The following is an 18,726-nucleotide window of genomic DNA, read 5'->3' on the forward strand; positions in this document are numbered from 1 at the left end:
GAGGCCCTTAGGCCCTTTCTACACTGCCATGTAATCCAGAAGCAGACAACACACATTATCTGCTTTGAAGTGGATTATATGAGTCTACAGAATGCATGGGCAAACTTTGGCCCTCCAGGTGTTTTGGACTTCAACTCCCACCATTCCTAACACCCTGAAGCCCTTTTGGACCAACTTCCACCATTTCTAACAGCCTCTGACCCCTTTGGACTTTGACTCCCACAATTCCTAACAGCCTCAGGCCCTTTTGGCAGTCTCAGGCCCTTTTGGACTTCAACTCCCACCATTCCTAACAGCCTCGGGCCCTTTTGGACTTCAACTCTCACAATTCCTAACAGCCTAAGGCCCTTTTGGCAGCCTCGGGTCCTTTTGGACTTCAACTCCCACCATTCCTAACAGCCTTGGGCCCTTTTGGACTTCAACTCCCACCATTCCTAACAGCCTCGGGCCCTTTTGGCAGCCTCGGGCCCTTTTGGACTTCAACTCCCACCATTCCTAACAGCCTCGGGCTCTTTTGGACTTCAACTCTCACAATTCCTAACAGCCTAAGGCCCTTTTGGCAGCCTCGGGCCCTTTTGGACTTCAACTCCCACCATTCCTAACAGCCTTGGGCCCTTTTGGACTTCAACTCCCACCATTCCTAACAGCCTCGGGCCCTTTTGGCAGCCTCGGGCCCTTTTGGACTTCAACTCCCACCATTCCTAACAGCTTCGGGCCCTTTTGGCAGCCTCGGGCCCTTTTGGACTTCGACTCCCACCATTCCTAACAGCCTCGGGCCCTTTTGGACTTCAACTCTCACAATTCCTAACAGCCTAAGGCCCTTTTGGCAGCCTCGGGCCCTTTTGGACTTCAACTCCCACCATTCCTAACAGCCTTGGGCCCTTTTGGACTTCAACTCCCACCATTCCTAACAGCCTCGGGCCCTTTTGGCAGCCTCGGGCCCTCTTGGACTTCAACTCCCACCATTCCTAACAGCCTCGGGCCCTTTTGGACTTCAACTCTCACAATTCCTAACAGCCTAAGGCCCTTTTGGCAGCCTCGGGCCCTTTTGGACTTCAACTCCCACCATTCCTAACAGTCTCGGGCCCTTTTGGACTTCAACTCTCACAATTCCTAACAGCCTAAGGCCCTTTTGGCAGCCTCGGGCCCTTTTGGACTTCAACTCCCACCATTCCTAACAGCCTCAGGCCCTTTTGGCAGCCTCAGGCCCTTTTGGACTTCAACTCCCACAATCCCTAACAGCCTCGGGCCCTTTTGGAAGCCTCATGTCCTTTTGGACTTCAACTCCCACAATTCCTAACAGCTTCAGGCCCTTTACTTTTCGCTTAAGCGGCTGAGGGGGGAAAGGAAAGGGCCTGAGTCTGTTAGGAATTGTGGGAGTTGAAGTCCAAAACACCTGGAGGGCCAAAGTTTTTCCATGCCTGCTCTACACTGCTATATAATCCACTTCAAAGCAGATAATCTGGGATTGGGGCCTTCATCCTCCCCTTTAGCTCAATGACAACAAAGCAACACTTTTCCCCGCCCCCTTTTGATTGACAGGGCCGCTCAGCCACTCCCACCCCCGGTTCGCCTCCGATTAAAATGGATCGCCCGCAGAGAAAGAATTCCACCCAGAGACCCGCCCCTTCTTTTCCTTTTGAGTGACAAGTAGAGGAGCCAGTCGTGCGCCCAGAGCAAGCTCGTTGGCATCTCCGATTGGCTGCTGGACGGGTTCGAGGCCTAAGTGACTCCTCCCTTGATGGTGGGTCTTTAAACAAGCAGGTAGGTGGGTCTGTCTGTCTGTCTGGGTCTGGGATTGTCTTTTGGGGGGCGGGCGTTGGCCTTAGGGGGCGCTCAATGGATGGGGAGGGGGAGAAGGAGATGGACTGCTGGGCCTCAAGGCTCCTTTTCCGCAGAGGGAGTGGCGGTGCCCGTTTTGCCCTTCACCCAAGAGCATCACCCCCCCCCCCCCATTTTCCTTCCCAGGCCCTTTTGCTTGGGGAATAAAGGCACCCTTGGAAAAGGTTAATAAGAGAGGTGTGAGAAGGTAGGAATTCCACATATACAACATGCCCTTGCTCTTTTTTTTTGGACATTCCCTATAGAAATAATGTGATGGCATTGGTATCCCAATTGGGGAGGAAGGAAGGACATAGATTGGCAATACATGGCTGCCTGGCTTCTGCTGGAAGGGCTCTAGCAATGGGGAAGGGCCTCATCCCATTGTCAGACTGTCCTGTTCTCAAAGAAGATGTGTCTTAGGTCCAACCAAAGCCTAGCCTGCTATTATTTATTTCCAACATTTGTACCCCGTCCTTCTCAAGAGGGACTCAGGGCGGCTTACATCAACAACAATTTGATGCCAACACATACAGAATACATACACAATATATCACAACATGACACATTAAAGGAATGGGAACACGTCTGGATGACCAAATTAAGATATACAAGAGCCACTAACATAGTTGAAGGCTGGTACAAAATATTCTACTGCTGGTATCTAACTCCTCTTCAATTAGCAAAATTTTTATAAAAAAATATAACAACCAATGTTGGAAATGTGGTAGGGAAGTGGGCACTCACTTTCATTTATGGTGGAGCTGTAAAACAATCAAGAAATATTCATATATCAACAATACACAAAATAATATATTTATTATTATTATTATTATTATTTATTATTATTAAACTTTATTTGTACCCCGCTAGCATCTCCCGAAGGACTTGATGCGGCTTACAAAGGCCGAGGCCTCAACACACAATACAATAATACAAAACCTAGGCAAATTAAAAACAATTAAAGCAATCTAAACAACAACAAACAATGAACAATCCACTAAGACACGATAAAACTGGGCCGGGCCAGAGTAAGGGTACAAGAGTTAAAAGAGTTACTGATGTGACGGGTGGAATATGAGGCTTATGGGCAAGTGCAGTGTGTGGTGTGCAGCGGTCTTAGCTTTAATAAAGTGCTTATGGGACTTGGTATTGGAGGTTTCCTATTCAGGGAAGGCACATCGGAACAGCCAGGTCTTCAAGTTCTTTCTGAAGACTGCCAATGTAGGGGCCTGTCTGAGATCTTTGGGGAGGGTATTCCAGAGTCGGGGGGCAACCACGGAAAAAGCCCTGTCTCGTGTCCCCACCAAATGCGCCTGTGACGCAGGTGGGATCACGAGCAGGGCTTCTCCAGATGAACGAAGGGAGTGCGTGGGTTCGTAGATGGAGATACGATCACGCAGGTAGGCTGGTCCCAAACCATTCAGGGCTTTGTAGGTAAGCACCTGCACCTTAAATTGGGCTTGGAAGATAAACGGCAGCCAGTGGAGCTCCTTGAACAGGAGGGTTGACCTCTCTCTGTAAGGAGCGCCAGTTAACATCCTGGCTGCTGCTCGTTGGACCAGTTGGAATTTCTGAGCCGTTTTCAAGGGCAGCCCCACATAGAGCGCATTACAGTAATCCACCCTAGAGGTGACCAAGGCATGGACCACTCCGGCCAGATCAGCCTTCGCGAGGTACGGTTGCAGTTGGCGCACGAGTCTTAATTGTGCGAAAGCCCTCCCAGACACCGCCGACGCCTGAGCCTCAAGTGTAAGCGATGATATTCATATATCAACAACACACAAAATAACATATCAACAATATACAAACACACTCAAAAAATTATTAAGGTGAAATTTGACATGAAACCGGAATACTATCTATTGAATATAACCAATTTTGAACTAGGAAAAAATGATGAAAAAATTTTGTTTTATTTGTCGGCAGTGGCAAGAATAATAGTAGCCCAGAAATGGAAAGCAAAAGATCATCCTCTAATTGAAGACTGGCTAGAAAAAATAATAGAATATATGAATATGGATAAATTATCGCGTTTATTGGAAAATACAAACAAAAGGTACCAAACCAATTGGAAACCACTAAGAAGATATTTGCAGGAAGAAATGAAGTTACAAATTTAGGTTAAAGAGGGAAAAATAAAATAAAAAAACCACACACACACACACTGCTAGTTAGTAAATCACATAGGAGGAACTATTTGAAAAACTATCTCCCTGCAGATCGAACTGGAAGTACTTCTAAGCTTTACCTCCCCTCCACACCTTCCCCCCATTAATTTCCCTCTTTTCCCTTTTTTTCTTTTTCTCTTTTTCTTCTTTCTTCCCTTCCTGCTTTTCTATCAACCCAATTGTTCCCCCTCTTTTAATGTAATTTGAAAATGATGGAATTGGTGGAATAAAAACTATTATTATTATTATTATTATTATTATTATTAAAATTACACATTAAATAAAACCATTAAGTTAAAATCCATTTAAAAACATTATTAGCAGCCAAATCCAATCCAATTCAGCGTCCAAAGACTTTATTTATTTTATTTATATACCGCATTTGTATACTGCCTTTTTCAGCCAGAGGCGACTCAAGGCAGTTCACATTCAGCAGCAATTGAATGCCATGACAAATATCAAAATACAGTTAAAACAATTATAAAAACAATTCAACATTTAAATGTAACATAAAAAGCAAATATATCTGTAAAAACAAGATCCTTCGGCGTCTCCTTACTAAAATCATTGTCCAGTTGCATTGTCAGTCATTCCATATATTTGTTTACGTCTAATTATGCTCTAGTAGAAAAAGCTTGCTCGAAGAGCCAGGTCTTAACCATTTTGTGGAATGTTAGAAGGGAGGGAGCCAATCTTACATCCCTGGGGAGGGTGTTCCATAGTCGAGGGGCCACCACTGAGAAGGCCCTGTCTCTCGTCCCCACCAAACGCATCTGCGAGGAAGGCGGGATTGAGAGCAGGGCCTCCCCAGATGATCTTAAAGTCCTAGATGGTTCATAAGGAGAGATACGTTTAGATAGGTAAACCGGACCAGAACTTTGTCAGAGCCTGTCCATTGTCAGTTCATGTAAACGTTGCAATTGCTATCAAACCTGCTCCCCAAGTGCCTGGCCCCAGAACCAGGATTTTAGCTTCTTCCTGAAGGAGAGGAAGGATGGAGCTGACCTAATCTCACTGGGAAGGGTGTTCCACAGGCAAGGGGTCACCACAGAAGGTCCTGTCTCTCATCCCCACCAAATGTGTTTGCGAAGAAGGCGACCGAGAGCAGGGCTCCCTGGACGATCTTAAAGTCCGAGACGGAACGTAGAGGGAGATATGTTTGGACAAGTAAGCTGGGCTGGAACCATATAGGGCTTTGAATTGTGCTCGGAAATGGACCAGCAGCCAGTGGAGCTAACACATCAGTGGGGTGGTATGCTTCCTGTATGTCGCTCCTGTAAGTAATCTGGCTCCCGCCTGTTGGACTAGTTGGAGCATCCGAACAGTCTTCAAAGGCAACCCCGCTTAGAGTGCATTGCAGTAATCTATTCGGGATGCTATGACTTGATCCCATCAGATTCAGGCCCCATTCGCACCACTATATAATCCAGTTTCTGAATGCAGATGAACTGGATTGTATATGGCAGTGTAGATCAGACATGGGCCAACTTGGGCCTTCTAAGTTCCTAACAGCCTCAGGCTCTTCCCTTTCCCCCCTCAGCTGCTTAAGCCAGTTCAAAGCAGTTCGCCTACATTCAAAAACTACATTATATGGCAGTGTATATCTACCGTCTTGCACTCTATTACACTCTGACTTGATATTCTGGGTTATGTGATTGTGTGGAAGGGTATATAACAATTACCATAACAGACTACGCAGAGAAGCCATTGAAATCCACAAGCATGTGGACAATTTCAACAGAAAGGTGAAAACCATGAAAATGAGCAAAATCTGGCTACCAGTATTAAAAAAAACTCTAAAATCAGGACAGCAACATTCAAAAAGCAGGGAAATTCCAGATAACACCTCCCAACAAAGGATCCCCCAAGCAGCAATCAGCCAGGCTTTGAAGCTGCAAGGACATTAAATGCTAATCACCATGGTCAATTGCAACATTCACACCTGCTTCAAACAGACAAGAGTTCTTTCTCTCACCGTGGATATTCCACAGAAATATAAACCTCACTTGCCTAGTTTCCAACAGACCTCAACAACCTCTGAGGATGCCGGCCATAGATGCAGATGAAATGTCAGGAGAGAATGCTTCTGGAACATGGTCATACAGCCCGGAAAACTCACAGCAACCCATCAGTGTCATAGTTTGATCCAGCTGCGCATCCAGGGTTTTAAAATCACTTATTAGAAACATCAGTATCCTTTTGGTTTAATTGAAAGGATAATGTTGATTTAGAAGGTATCTGTGGTTTTAACTTCCAGAAAATGGGTATATATGAAAGATTGTTTTCTGGATTTAACACTAGTCTTTGTAAAATCAACTTTTCCCCCTATAGGAAACATTCCTATGAGCTTGGAAACTGCCTCTTCTGAATCCTCTACTGCATGAATGGAAAGATGTAGATATTTTCTGGCTGTGCAGACACCTGGTTTTGAAGGCTCGTACAGATGGTGTATGGAACTGGGTCAGATGCATCAGAGAACCTCGACTCGCATCACATTTACATTTCCTTCTCTTGCATATGGGTCACTGGTGCTCGGACTCCTGTGAGCCTTTCCTCTGGTGCATAAACGTCTACTGAAATACATCTTCCGGTTATCTTTGACAACAATGAGGCGTGATAGGCCACAAGAGCGGGCTGCCAGCTGGCCGGCAGAGCACATCAAGGTGCTACTTGCCCTCTGGACTGAGGCAGCGGTCACTCATGATCTGAGCTCTCATGGGAGAAACCGTGCTGTCTATGATGGCATTTCTCAACGCCTTGCGGAAATGGGCATTTATCGAACTGGGGACCAGTGCCGAGAGAAAATGAAAGGCCTGAAAGTGGCCTATCGCAAAGCTAAAGAAAATAACTTAGTGGGGCGGCCACCCATCAAGTGTCCATTCTATGATGAGATTGACCAGATTATGACACAGTATATAAATTGCAGGCCAGGTTTTCCTTCAGAGGTTGGTGAGGGGTCCAGCATCAGTGCAGACAGACAGGAAGTCCTCTCTCTATCTGAGCCCTGGGGAGCCCAGTCCAGCATCTCTGAGCGTTGGGGTCCTCAAGCTTCTGGGCACTGGTTACCACCGACTGCTGCCTCTGAAAGTCAAGGGACTGATGAATTCAGCTTCGTCCAGGCAGAGTCTCAGGATGCCTTTAGTGAGATCCAAGTCATTCCAGTTCAGGTGAAGGAAGAGGAATCAGAAGATGAAATATCACCTGAGCTTGGTAAGCACCCTTCTTCATTTTGCCTACGTTTATGTCAACAGGGCCCCTTAATGGTGCAGCAGGTTAGACTGCTGAGCTGCTGCTGAACTTGCTGACCAAAAGGTTGGCGGTTTGAATCCAGGGAGCAGGGTGAGCTCCCACTGTTAGCACCAGCTTCTGCCAACCTAGCAGTTCGAAAACATGCAAATGTGAATAGATCAAAAGGTACTCCCATGGCGAGAAGGTAATGGCACTCCATGCAGTCATGCCAGCCACATGACCTTGGAGGTGTCTATGGACAACGCCGGCTCTTCTGCTTAGAAATGGAGATAAGCACCACCCCCAGAGCCATATTCGACTAGACTTAATGTCAAGGACAAACCTTTACCTTTACCTGTGTAAGAACCACTGCTGAAAGAAAGATCAGAAGGGGCTGATGTACTGAGTTCTTCTCATTTTGAAATAATGGTTGTGTTTGAACATTTTCAAAGCTCCTGAGCATTTCCCAATATTTCAGTTACCATATATATCTCAAGCACTGGATCCTCCCCAGGTCTGCTGAGAAAACTCCCTAGATATCTTGAAGGTCAGATATTTTTGTCCTAATCCTTTTGTCCAAATCCTTAATGCCTTTTACAAAATCTGTTTTCATTGTCTGATAATCAAACAGTCCTAACATGTTGGCCTTGCTTGAAAAAAAAATTCTACCCAAAGAAGAAGGCATCTTCTATACAACAGCAGCCTTTAATCCTTTGCTCAAAAATCTAATTGTGAAGCCCACCCACTCACTTCCTTGCTTGAGCATTCTGATTTAGAACAATACATATCTACCCAAAAACTTTACTATTTTTAAACAGGGAATTAGGTCCCTTCAACTGACCTTTTGCAAATCACCTGATGGAGAAGATAAAGGTTTTCCCTTGACATTAAGTCTAGTTGAGTCCGACTCTGGGGGTGGTGCTCATTTCTATTTCTAAGCCGAAGAGCCGGTGTTGTCCTTAGATGCCTCCAAGGTCATGTGGCCAGCATGACTGCAGCACTGTTACATTCCCTTTGGAGCAGTACCTATTGATCTATTCACATTTGCATGTTTTTGAACTGCTAGGTTGGCAGAAGCTGGGGCTAAAAGCGGGAGCTCACCCACTCCCTGGATTCAAACCGCCAACCTTTCAATCAGCAAGTTCAGTAACTCAGCAGTTTAACCCACTATGCCACTGAGGGCTGATAATCTAGCAAATATTTTGATCTACTTTTTGACTTTCTTGGCTATGCAGATGAAATCAACAACATGAATATACCTTATAAAATTAATTCTAAAGACAAAATCACCCCTGCCCAATATATACTAATATATAATTGCAGCAAAAAGTTACCAACAGTCCAGTATCCTCTCTTACTTGAATTCTGATGTGATTTTAATTCTTGAGGAACATACCAGGTTGCTTTCCCTGAAGTCTGAGTCAATTGTCAGTCCATATAGATCGGACTAGGAGCCCCAGTGGCGCAATGGGTTAAACCCTTGTGTCGGCAGGACTGCTGACCGAAAGATTGATGGTTCAAATCCGGGGAGCGGGGTCAGCTCTCGTCTGTCAGATCCAGCTTCTCATGTGGTGACATGAGAGAAGCCTCCCACAGGATGGTAAAACATCCAGACGTCCCTTGGGTAATGTTCTTGCAGACGGCCAATTCTCTCATACCAGAAACAACTTGCAGTTTCTGAAGTCGCTCCTGACATTAAAAAAGTCTCCTGTAGGTACTGTTATGTAAAATCCTTCATTGATCTGTTTGCCTTCTGAACTTTATAAATACCATATTTCTTCCATTGTAAGATTTACTTATTTACAGTATTTATATTCCGCCCTTCTCACCCCGCAGGGGTCTCAGGGCGGATTACAATGCATATACATGGCAAAAATTCAATGCCATAGACACAGAACATATATAGACAGACACTCAGAGGCTATTTAACATTCCAGCTTCTGGCCACCAGGGGAGCTGTCGCTTCCTCATTCTTTGCATACTTCCTGGAGATTTTATGGCCTCATAAATCAGTTAAATTAGCCTCCCCACAGAGTGGTACCTAATTTTTCCTACTTGACAGATGCAACTGTCTTTCGGGCTGCAAAGGTTGACAACAAGCTACACAGTTTTGGTCGGGAGCTCACTCCGACCCTGGCTGGCTTCGAACTCATGACCTTTTGGTCAGTAATGATCTTAATGCAGCTGACTCCCAGCCAGCTGCACCACAGTCCCGGTAAGAAGCTCCTGACACACACACACACAAATTAAATCCGACTTGTCTGCTGAGTTCTTATTTGATACCTTTTGTGTACCATCACTTACCTTATTCTGACTACTCACTGTGTTTTCATTGCCTTCCTTATAGATGCCTCCTCTCCGATAGTGATAGAACCTGCACCAAGACATCTCATCTCTATGCTTGATCAACGCCCCCATCTTCGAACCCGGAAGCAAAAAGCTCAGGGGGATGGGCAGTCCAGCTACCAAAGGGGACAGCCCCAGAAATATGGCCATTCACATCAGCTGGAGCTGCAGAAAATGCAGAGACAGGTTGCCAGTCAGGCAGAGGAGAAGCAAAGTTTAGCAGAGTTCATTCAGCACGATAAAGATATGCGCCGTGAGGATAGAGAGTTCCAAGCCCAGCTCTTTGAGAAGCTTTTCCAGAAACAAACTGAGCTTATCCAAGCCCTCACTCAGCGACCTCCTCCCAGTCCTACCTCTACTGCTTGCACCAATGTTCTGCAAACCTACCAGGTGCCTGCAAAGACTGGAGCAGGAACAACAACAACTCCAGGTCCTGGCTCACAGCTACAGGCCTTACTAGAACAGATAGTGCAAGCTGAAGGATCAGGGAAGGCCTTGACTAGACTTGCAGTGAAGGAAGCACTAGGAGGAACAGTGAAGGTGCCCCCCGACGTGCAGTACTGGACTGCTGAAGAGATACTGAGGTGGCTACTGTCTCAGCAGTCTCCTGGAGACCAATGCCAAGAATTGCCAACAGGCTCGAGGCAGTTTCCTGGTGCAGGGCACATAGGAACAATTGGGAAAAGTGATAATCCAGAGGCACATCTCTCTGTTATGAATCCATTACATGAGTCTTACCAAAATCCAGCACTGGAAAAGAAAGACCAACTTCACAGCAAAGCCCAGCAACTCTGTGGCACTAAAACATTAGAAACAGACGCAGACTTAGAGACCCAACGCCACAGTTTCAGGCAGTTCCGCTACCAGGATGCAGAGGGACCTCAAGAGGTCTACAGGGGCTTGTGGCGCCTTTCCCACCAATGGCTACGGCCAGAGGTTCATACCAAAGAGCAGATCATGGAACTTCTGGTTGTGGAGCAGTTTTTGAACATTCTCCCGGAGGAGATTCAGACCTTGGTTCGTGAATGTCAGCCGGAAAATGGCAAGGAGGCTGTGGCTCTAGCAGAAAGGTTCCAGCTTCACTTTGAGTCAAAGAGGCAGCGGGATCGGGTAAGATCACTGTCAAAGGAATTTGTCTGGAAGTAGGTGGGAGGAAATATGAAACCGGAAATCTTTCTGTTTGACCAAAACACTCCAGATGAAATCTTAGAAATCAGAAGCATTGTAGAATATACGACATCTAATCACCTCTCAACAAAAGATTGCCCCAGGCACTGCCAGGCCATCAAATGCTAATCAAGGTGGTCAGTTGAAACATTCACACCTAGCTCCAGCAGACAAGAGTTCTTTGTCCCACCCTGGTCATTCCACAGGTATATAAACCCATTTTCCTAGTTCCAACAGACCTTACTACCTCTGAGGATGCTTGCCATAGATGCAGGTGAAACGTCAGGAGAGAATGCCTCTAGAACATTGCCATATAACCCAAAAAAACCTACAACAACCCAGTGATTCCAGCCATGAAAGCCTTCGACAATACTCTAGGTGTATTTACACTGCAGAATTAATGCAGTTTAATACCACGTTAACTGCCATGGCTCAATGCTATGGAATCATGGGAATTGTAGTTTTATAGTCTTTAGCCTTCTTTGCCAAAGAGTGCAAGTATTTTCACCCAACTACAACTGCCAAGATTCCATAGCATTGATCCATGGCCGTTAAAGTGGTGACAAACTGCATATTTATTTATTTATTTATTTATTTCAAACATTTCTAACCCGCCCTTCTCAACCTCCGAGGGGCGACTCAGGGAGGCTTCCATCAACAGCAATTCGATGCCACAAGATAAAACACTATAACAAATAAAACATCAATTTAAAACAGTGAATAAAACATCAAGATAAAACAGATTAATATCCCATTGAAACATTGTCAACAATTCATATAGCCAATTCCAGTCTGATCCAAAGTGCTGCCATGCTTGCTGTCCAAAGGCCTGGTCCCAGAACCATGATTTAACCTTCTTCCTAAAAGGAAGGAGGTAAGACGCCGACCTGATCTCGCTGGGGAGTGAGTTCCATAGGCGTGGGGCCACTGCCGAGAAGGCCCTGTCCCTCATCCCTGCCAAGCGCACTTGTGACGCTGGTGAGACCAAGAGCAGGGCTTCCCTAGACGCTCTTAAACTGCGAGGCGGGACGTAGAGGGAGATGCGTTTGGACAGGTAAGCTGGGCTGGAACCATATAGAGCTTTATAGGTCAGGACTAGCACGTTGAATTGTGCTTGGAAATGAACCAGTGGCTCTCAGTCTGTAGGTCCCCAGATGTTTAGGCCTTCAACTCCCAATTTATCAACTAAGAGCTGGTAAACTGGCTGGGATTTCTGGGAGTTGTAGGCCAAAACACCTGGGGACCTACAGGTTGGGAACCACTAGTATAGATGCACTTTCTTGTCTTCTTGTTAAAAGATTCAAAGGGGTCTTTCCAGGTCACTTATAATGAGCTGATTTGGAATTTCTGATCCCTAATGACAAAAAATAGGTTTGGATCACATCTTCTGCATTTTTGATGCATGCAGAAGGGGTGAGCAAAGTGCAGCCCTCCAGGTGTTGTCGGTTAGAAGCTTTCATCACCCCTAACCAGAATAACCATTAGTGAGGAGTGCTAGGAGTTGCAGTCCAACCACATTTGTGTTGGGCGACTGCGTTTCTTACCAAAAGACTCTCTTCATAAATGCACAGCAGAGTAACTTATTAGCAGCAGCGTGACCCAGTACTAGTAACCCAAAGTGATAAAGAAACAACAACTCACAGACCAATGTTATCTCTTCCATAGGAGGCTTTTCTTTAGAGCAAAATAATATGGTTGCACTATTTACAAAAACAAGGTTTCCATAACACAAAGTTCAACCTTCACAGTGGAGCTTCACACATGAGGCCTTCTTATAATGAGGCCTACCTAACACTCTGAGGTCTTTCTCCCACGGAGATCTATTCTCCCACTGAGGTTTACCTCAAACTGATGGCTACTAAGCTATAGGAACACCTGTTTATATAGAACAGTTTTTTCTTTTTTGCTGAATCATTGCATTCATTTAATTTTCAGTTCTTGACTCACATTTTTGTAATTAAAAATACCTAGCTAATTTTCAATATTTCTGACAATTTGATCTGCTCTTCACCCATTTCTGCTGAAAAGGGGAGCTGCAAGCACTGAATACAGGTGTGTTGTTCTTATGGTTCTAGACACGAATGGCATCTGATGACATAGTAACAGATCCCTCCCATGAAGAACTGGATGAGAATCAGAGACAATCCTGCATCAAAGACAATCAAGAGAAGCCTAGGAGGGTTGACTCTCATGGTAAGGATTTGTTTGTTCGACTGCGTTAAGGGTTTAATTTGATAGATGAGACCTCATCCTTGATCTTTTCAGGTTCACTTGCTGTAGTCTTCATTTGGAAAGCGGATGCAATTATTCCTGTGAACTTCAGTTTTTCATCTACTCAGGTCTGGTTTTATCTTCAAGCCATACAGTCTCTAAATTGAATTATATGATACCATTATCTCCTTTGTGCTCTTCATACTATGAGGGACTAATTTCTCAGGCGAATATGGACATGGAGCCCACAGTGGCACAGTGGGTTAAACCACTGAGCTGCTAAACTTGTTGACTGAAAGGTTGCAGGTTCCAGTCCATAGAGCGGGGTGAGCTGCCGCTGTTAGTCCCAGCTTCTGCCAACCTAGCAGTTCAAAAACATGCAATGTGAGTAGGTCAATAGGTACCGCTCCAGCAGGAAGGTAACGGCGCTCCATGCAGTCATACCGGCCACATGACCTTGGAGGTGTCTACGGACAACGCCAGCTCTTTGGCTTAGAAATGGAGATGAGCACCACGCCCCAGAGTCAGACATGACTAGACTTAATGTCAGAGGGAAACCTTTACCTCTATTATGGACATGAATGCAAAGGGATCTTGTATCTCTGAGAATGAGAGGATGATGTTTGTAGTATAATCTTTCATAGGTTGGGCCTGTTTCATTAACTGCCACTTGGATGTTGGTGGTTCGGCCAATCATGTCTGTTTAGGAAATGAGAAATTATTTTATATGGAGCCTCAAATTATTTTATGTTGTCCTCTTTGCACTGGGATGACTGGACCTATTGTGGGATCAGAGCATAGAAAGCACATATTAAGAGGGCTGTAATGTAAATAATTTGTTTTACAATTTTAAGATGAAAAAAAGATCATTAAACATCTTTTATGCTCGATTTGTATCTTCAAAAAGGTGGTAGGTAAGAAAGTGGAGCACGGGTGGTGCAGCAGGTTAAACTGCTGAGCTGCTGAACTTGCTGACCAAAAGGTCGGTGGTTCGATTCTGGGGAGCGGGGTGAGCTCCCGCTATTAGCCCCAGCTTTTGCCAACCTAGCAGTTTGAAAACATGCAAATGTGAGTAGATCAATAGGTACCGCTCTGGCAGGAAGATAATGGCGCTCCATGTAGTCGGCCACATGACCTTGAAGCCGTCTATGGATGCCGGCTCTTCGGCTTAGAAGTGGAGAAGAGCACCACCCCTCAGAGTCAGACACCACTAGACTTAATGTCAAGGGTGGAGTTGTGCTATATCTGTGGGCCAGGGACCCAGATCTTCTGATTCCTAGCCTTAGGGCCTTAACTACATGCCCATCTGTTATTTTTGTATTTTGGCAGGTCTCTCAAGATAAACTTATTCTCCATCTTCAGGTACAGAAACTCACCTTCGGCTGAGGAAGAGGCCAAAACCAGGTCCAAGGGAACGGATTGTACCCAAACAGGAGGAAGAACACGAAGAGGCAGCGACAAAGCAAAGGAAGCTGATTAATAATGTAGAGGGGCCGGAGACAATGGATGCGGGTGAAAAAATAAAGCAAATGCCACGTTATGTGCCAGGAAAGCAAGGTGGGAAGGCAAAAGCTCGGGGGAGATCTGTTCCAGGATGTCATGCTTCTGTCACTGGAGAGAGTCAGATTGAAGGAGGAGCCAAAACAGATGGAAGTGGCAGAGTTTCAGAAGCTCTGAATGGAATACTCTTGCCTAAGCCATTGAATGAGCAGAAGGGACCAGCTGAGCTTGGGCCTTCTCGGTTGGTTTTTGACAAGGTTGGCTCTCAACGTGGAAATGATGGCCACATGTCTCCTGAGGTTGATGGACCATCACTCAGTGGCAGCATTGACATTTTACTGGATTCTCCCTGGAGCGGAAATGGCAGTGGTGACATAACACATGATGGCCCATCTGATCCCAGCATGCTACCATCTTGTGCCAGATGCACCATGTTGAAGGCTGAGTTGGATACTGTACGTGAAGAGCTCAGACGAACGCAAGGTAACTACTGTATTCATCATATAATAGTCACAATTTAAACTCCTTTTGTTGCAGACGGCCAATTCTCTCACACCAGAAGCGACTTGTAGTTTCTCAAGTTGGTCCTGACACGAAAAAAAATAAATCCTAAAACATTGTGAGGTATTTGCCATGCGAACAATGGCAATGCTAAGTGACTCAGCTTGAGATCTAATGTAAAATAAGAACAATCAAAGATGAGTGAGATCACTGAGATGATTTGAAAAAAGCTTTGCAAAGATGTGGGTCCTAAACAAGGATGTGAAAGAAAATAGGCAGATGGGAGGCAAAGATAAACAAACTGTTCTAAATGCAGAAAGCAGCATAGTACAAGATGCAGGAAAAATATGAACACAAGCCAATAACCAAAATATAATTGTGGAATGATGTGACAAGTCCATAGTCTGTGTAGAACTCACCTTCAGGGTGAGAAGGACGGGGTATAAATATAGAAAATAAATACATAAATAATAAATAGAGCTAGAGAGTTACAAATTTAGTCCATAACACCAGTTATTGTTTAGGCAATGTTAAGGCCTTTGCCATCTTCTGAGGCTGAAAGATTGTTACTTGCCGAAGATCACTCTGGCCCCTTCTGCACTGCCAAATAAAATCCAGATGATCTGCTTTGAACTTGATTATATGGCAGTGTAGACTCGTATAATCCAGTTCAAAGCAGATAATGTGGGTTATGTGGCCCTGAACTATATGCCCTGGGTGCACAGTAGGTTAAACTGCTAAGCTGCAGAATTTGCTGCTCGATAGTTTGAATCTGTGGATGGGGTGAGCTCCTGCTGTTAGCCCCAGCTTCTGCCAACCTAGCTGTTCAAAAACATGCAAATGTGAGTAGAGATCAATAGGTACCGCTTTGGTGAGAAGGTAGCAGCACTCCATGCAGTCATGCTGGCCACATGACCTAGCAGGTGTCTATGGACAACACTGCTTCTTTGCCTTAGAAATGGAGAGGAGCACCACCCCCCAGAGTCGGACACAACTAGACTTAATGTCAAGGGGAAAACTTTACCTTATGGCAGTATAGAAGGGGCCTCTGTGGGTTCTTCTGGCTGATTGGGTGATTCAAAACCTGGTGTCCAGAGTCTTACTGCCAAACTTAAATCACAGTGACTCAAAAAACAAACAAACCCCAAAAACAAAACCTACTGCAACAATATAAAGGGGAGTATGCAGGAACTGGGGTAAATGTAAGGATCAGACAAAGATTAGTAACTTAATTAAGATGGCAGGATGTAAGAATCTGAGTATTTGAGCAGCACCCTAAATAAGTTTGTTTTGACATTTATGTAGCTTCCACACTGTATGGGCTGAGTGGAACAGCTTTACAAGATTTGTCAGAAGCCCTTGGTACTGTTGTGCACATTCTCAGCAGCAGGAAATCCCTGCCCAACACTAGTGCGTCCCAGAATGTCACTGAAATTCCCAGTAGGCCAGGATGGCGAGACAGAAATGTAAGTACTTATTTTTTTCTCTACCCCTGTGCATAAAGAAAACTCTTCCCTCTGTGTTATTCAGCTATGACTTTTCCTTTTTCAAAAACAGGAATATTGTCATGTTTCTTCACATTGCAGGCTGGCAAAAGGAGAGAGTACAAAATTAAGGATATATACTTGGTTTGCCACTTTTAGTGACAGGATCTACAGCTTCTGCCTCGTTCCAGAGAAGCTGTCTATATAAGAGCTGGTAGTGTGGAATTTTTCAGACCTTGTGAATGACCTGATAACGAACCCAGTTTTCTCTTGGGTTCTCATAGTGATTAGGAGCTTGTGGTCATCTTGATATTGTTGCATTACAAGTCGGAATATTGTGTCCAATTCTGGGCACCACAATTCAAGAGAGATATTGACAAGCTGGAATGTGTCCAGAGGAGGGCAACTAAAATGATCAAAGGTCTGAAGAACAAGCCCTATGAGGAGCGGCTTAAGGAGCTGGGCATGTTTAGCCTGAAGAAGAGAAGGCTGAGAGGAGATATGATAGCCATGTATAAATATGTGAGAGGAAGCCACAGGGAGGAGGGAGCAAGCTTGTTTTCTGCTTCCCTGGGGACTAGGATGCGGAACAATGGCTTCAAACTACAAGAAAGGAGATTCCATCTGAACATGAGGAAGAACTTCCTGACTGTGAGAGCTGTTCAGCAGTGGAACTCCCTGCCCCAGAGTGTGGTGGAGGCTCCTTCTCTGGAAGCTTTTAAACAGAGGCTGGATGTCCCTCTGTCAGGGGTGATTTGAATGCAATATTCCTGCTTCTTGGCAGGGGGTTGGACTGGATGGCCCATGAGGTCTCTTCCAACTCTATGATTCTATGATAAGTCCCTGTATCTTTGACAGTTGGCTATGCTGGGTAGATGATAGTTGTAGTCCAACTTCTGGAAGCCCACATGTTATCAATAGTTGAGGACGAAGGCTCTAGATCAGTGGTTCCCAACCTTTGGGTCTTCAGGTGTTTTGGACTTCGGCTCCCACAGTTCCTCACAGCTGGTAAGCTGGCTGGGAATTCTGGGAGTTGAAGTCCAAAACACCTGGAGGCCCAAAGGTTGGGAACCATTGCTCTGGATCTTTACTATAATTAATAAGCACTATTGAGCTATTTAAACTGTTTGGCTTCTGCAGGGGGTATAGGAAGACATTTCTTTTGGGAACAAGTCCAGGATAAAGTTGGATTCCCAAGAAAATATTCCAGTTTGCAGGTGAGAAAACTGGCTGTGTTTAAACAACATGCTAAACCATCTGTTGCGGTTAACTTTAACTGTGGTTTGTGAGAAACAACCCAGTGTGAAACCAACAAGCTGCATGAAAGCAAAAGTCGAAGGAAATGCTTCTGAACTCTTTCCCACAGCTGCACCAGAGAAGGAAAGTGGAGGGAATGTATGAACAAAGTCTCACTGCATCTCATTCCAAGCCAGCATGATTTTATGGGGCAAATCACAGAATACTTGCTGTTGATTACTTATGTGGGACTGAAGGAACCTATTTAAACAGTAGAGAATTGCTGGAAAGGATGTTTGCATCTAGAAAACATTTTAACTGTGTTTCCTTTTATTTATTTATTTTGTCTTCACTCCCTAAATAGAACAAAGTATATACAAAATTCTTGCATGTTTACTAATTTTTTAAAAATAGATTTTATTATTCCAAAAAAGGGGGAAAATGTTTTGTTATTATACATGGAAAGTGGGAGAACAATCGGGAGATAACAAAGTAGGAAACATAGAGGGAAGAGAGAGAAAAAGAGAAAGAAAAAAAAAGGAAAAAAAGGTACCTTGACTTCCATTCTGAGCTGCTGCATATCTCATTTACATTCTTTGTAGATCCAAATATCCGTATGTATTTCTAATAGATACTGTAAACAAGAGCCCATAATTAGCAAAAAATATTTATAATCCTTTTGTTTACTATTTTTTTGTCCTCTCTTTAGCACTTCTGAGACATCACACAGGCTGAACATAGACCAGCATCAATAAATTCAGCAGCAATATCGACAACACTAGGATGAGGACTTAATTTTTAAAAGAAGGAAACTGCTCTCAGTTCCTAGTTGTTTGAGACTTACAACTTACCCTTGCTACATTGATCCCCTCCCCATCCTGATAGTGCATCATGTCAATTGTTCAGATTCCAATGGACTCCGGAGCGGATGCCCAATGTATGAGAAATGTTGATTATTACCTTGTATTTTTAAACCAGCCCTACATTTTGTTTGTTTTTTATACAGTAGTAGCTGTTTCTTCCCTTTCCTGCTTGGGTCTAAATAAAGCTACTGGGAATGA

The 18,726-nt window shown here is 44.6% G+C and overlaps 1 protein-coding gene across 1 annotated transcript; it reads left to right on the top strand.

Moving 5' to 3' along the window:
- Nucleotides 1–1,665: 1,665 nt before the first annotated feature.
- Nucleotides 1,666–18,726, top strand: LOC137095295 (uncharacterized). Its single transcript, XM_067461759.1, has 7 exons — nt 1,666–1,764; nt 6,324–7,202; nt 9,568–10,676; nt 12,809–12,926; nt 14,307–14,927; nt 16,251–16,411; nt 18,375–18,726. Exons 2-7 carry the CDS (start codon nt 6,599–6,601, stop codon nt 18,381–18,383), a joined length of 2,622 nt encoding a protein of 873 aa, XP_067317860.1. The 5' UTR covers nt 1,666–1,764; nt 6,324–6,598; the 3' UTR covers nt 18,384–18,726.

This window comes from Anolis sagrei, chromosome Y (genome assembly GCF_037176765.1).
Source record: "Anolis sagrei isolate rAnoSag1 chromosome Y, rAnoSag1.mat, whole genome shotgun sequence".
Taxonomy (NCBI): Eukaryota; Metazoa; Chordata; class Lepidosauria; order Squamata; family Dactyloidae; genus Anolis; species Anolis sagrei.

Excerpts from the sequence above, each read along its gene's own strand:
- LOC137095295 (XM_067461759.1), top strand. The coding sequence starts at position 6,599 with ATGAGGCGTGATAGGCCACAAGAGCGGGCTGCCAGCTGGCCGGCAGAG. Across the intron at positions 10,677-12,808 it reads CAAAGAGGCAGCGGGATCGG|ACACGAATGGCATCTGATGA; the intron begins GTAAGATCACTG and ends TTATGGTTCTAG. Across the intron at positions 12,927-14,306 it reads TAGGAGGGTTGACTCTCATG|GTACAGAAACTCACCTTCGG; the intron begins GTAAGGATTTGT and ends CTCCATCTTCAG.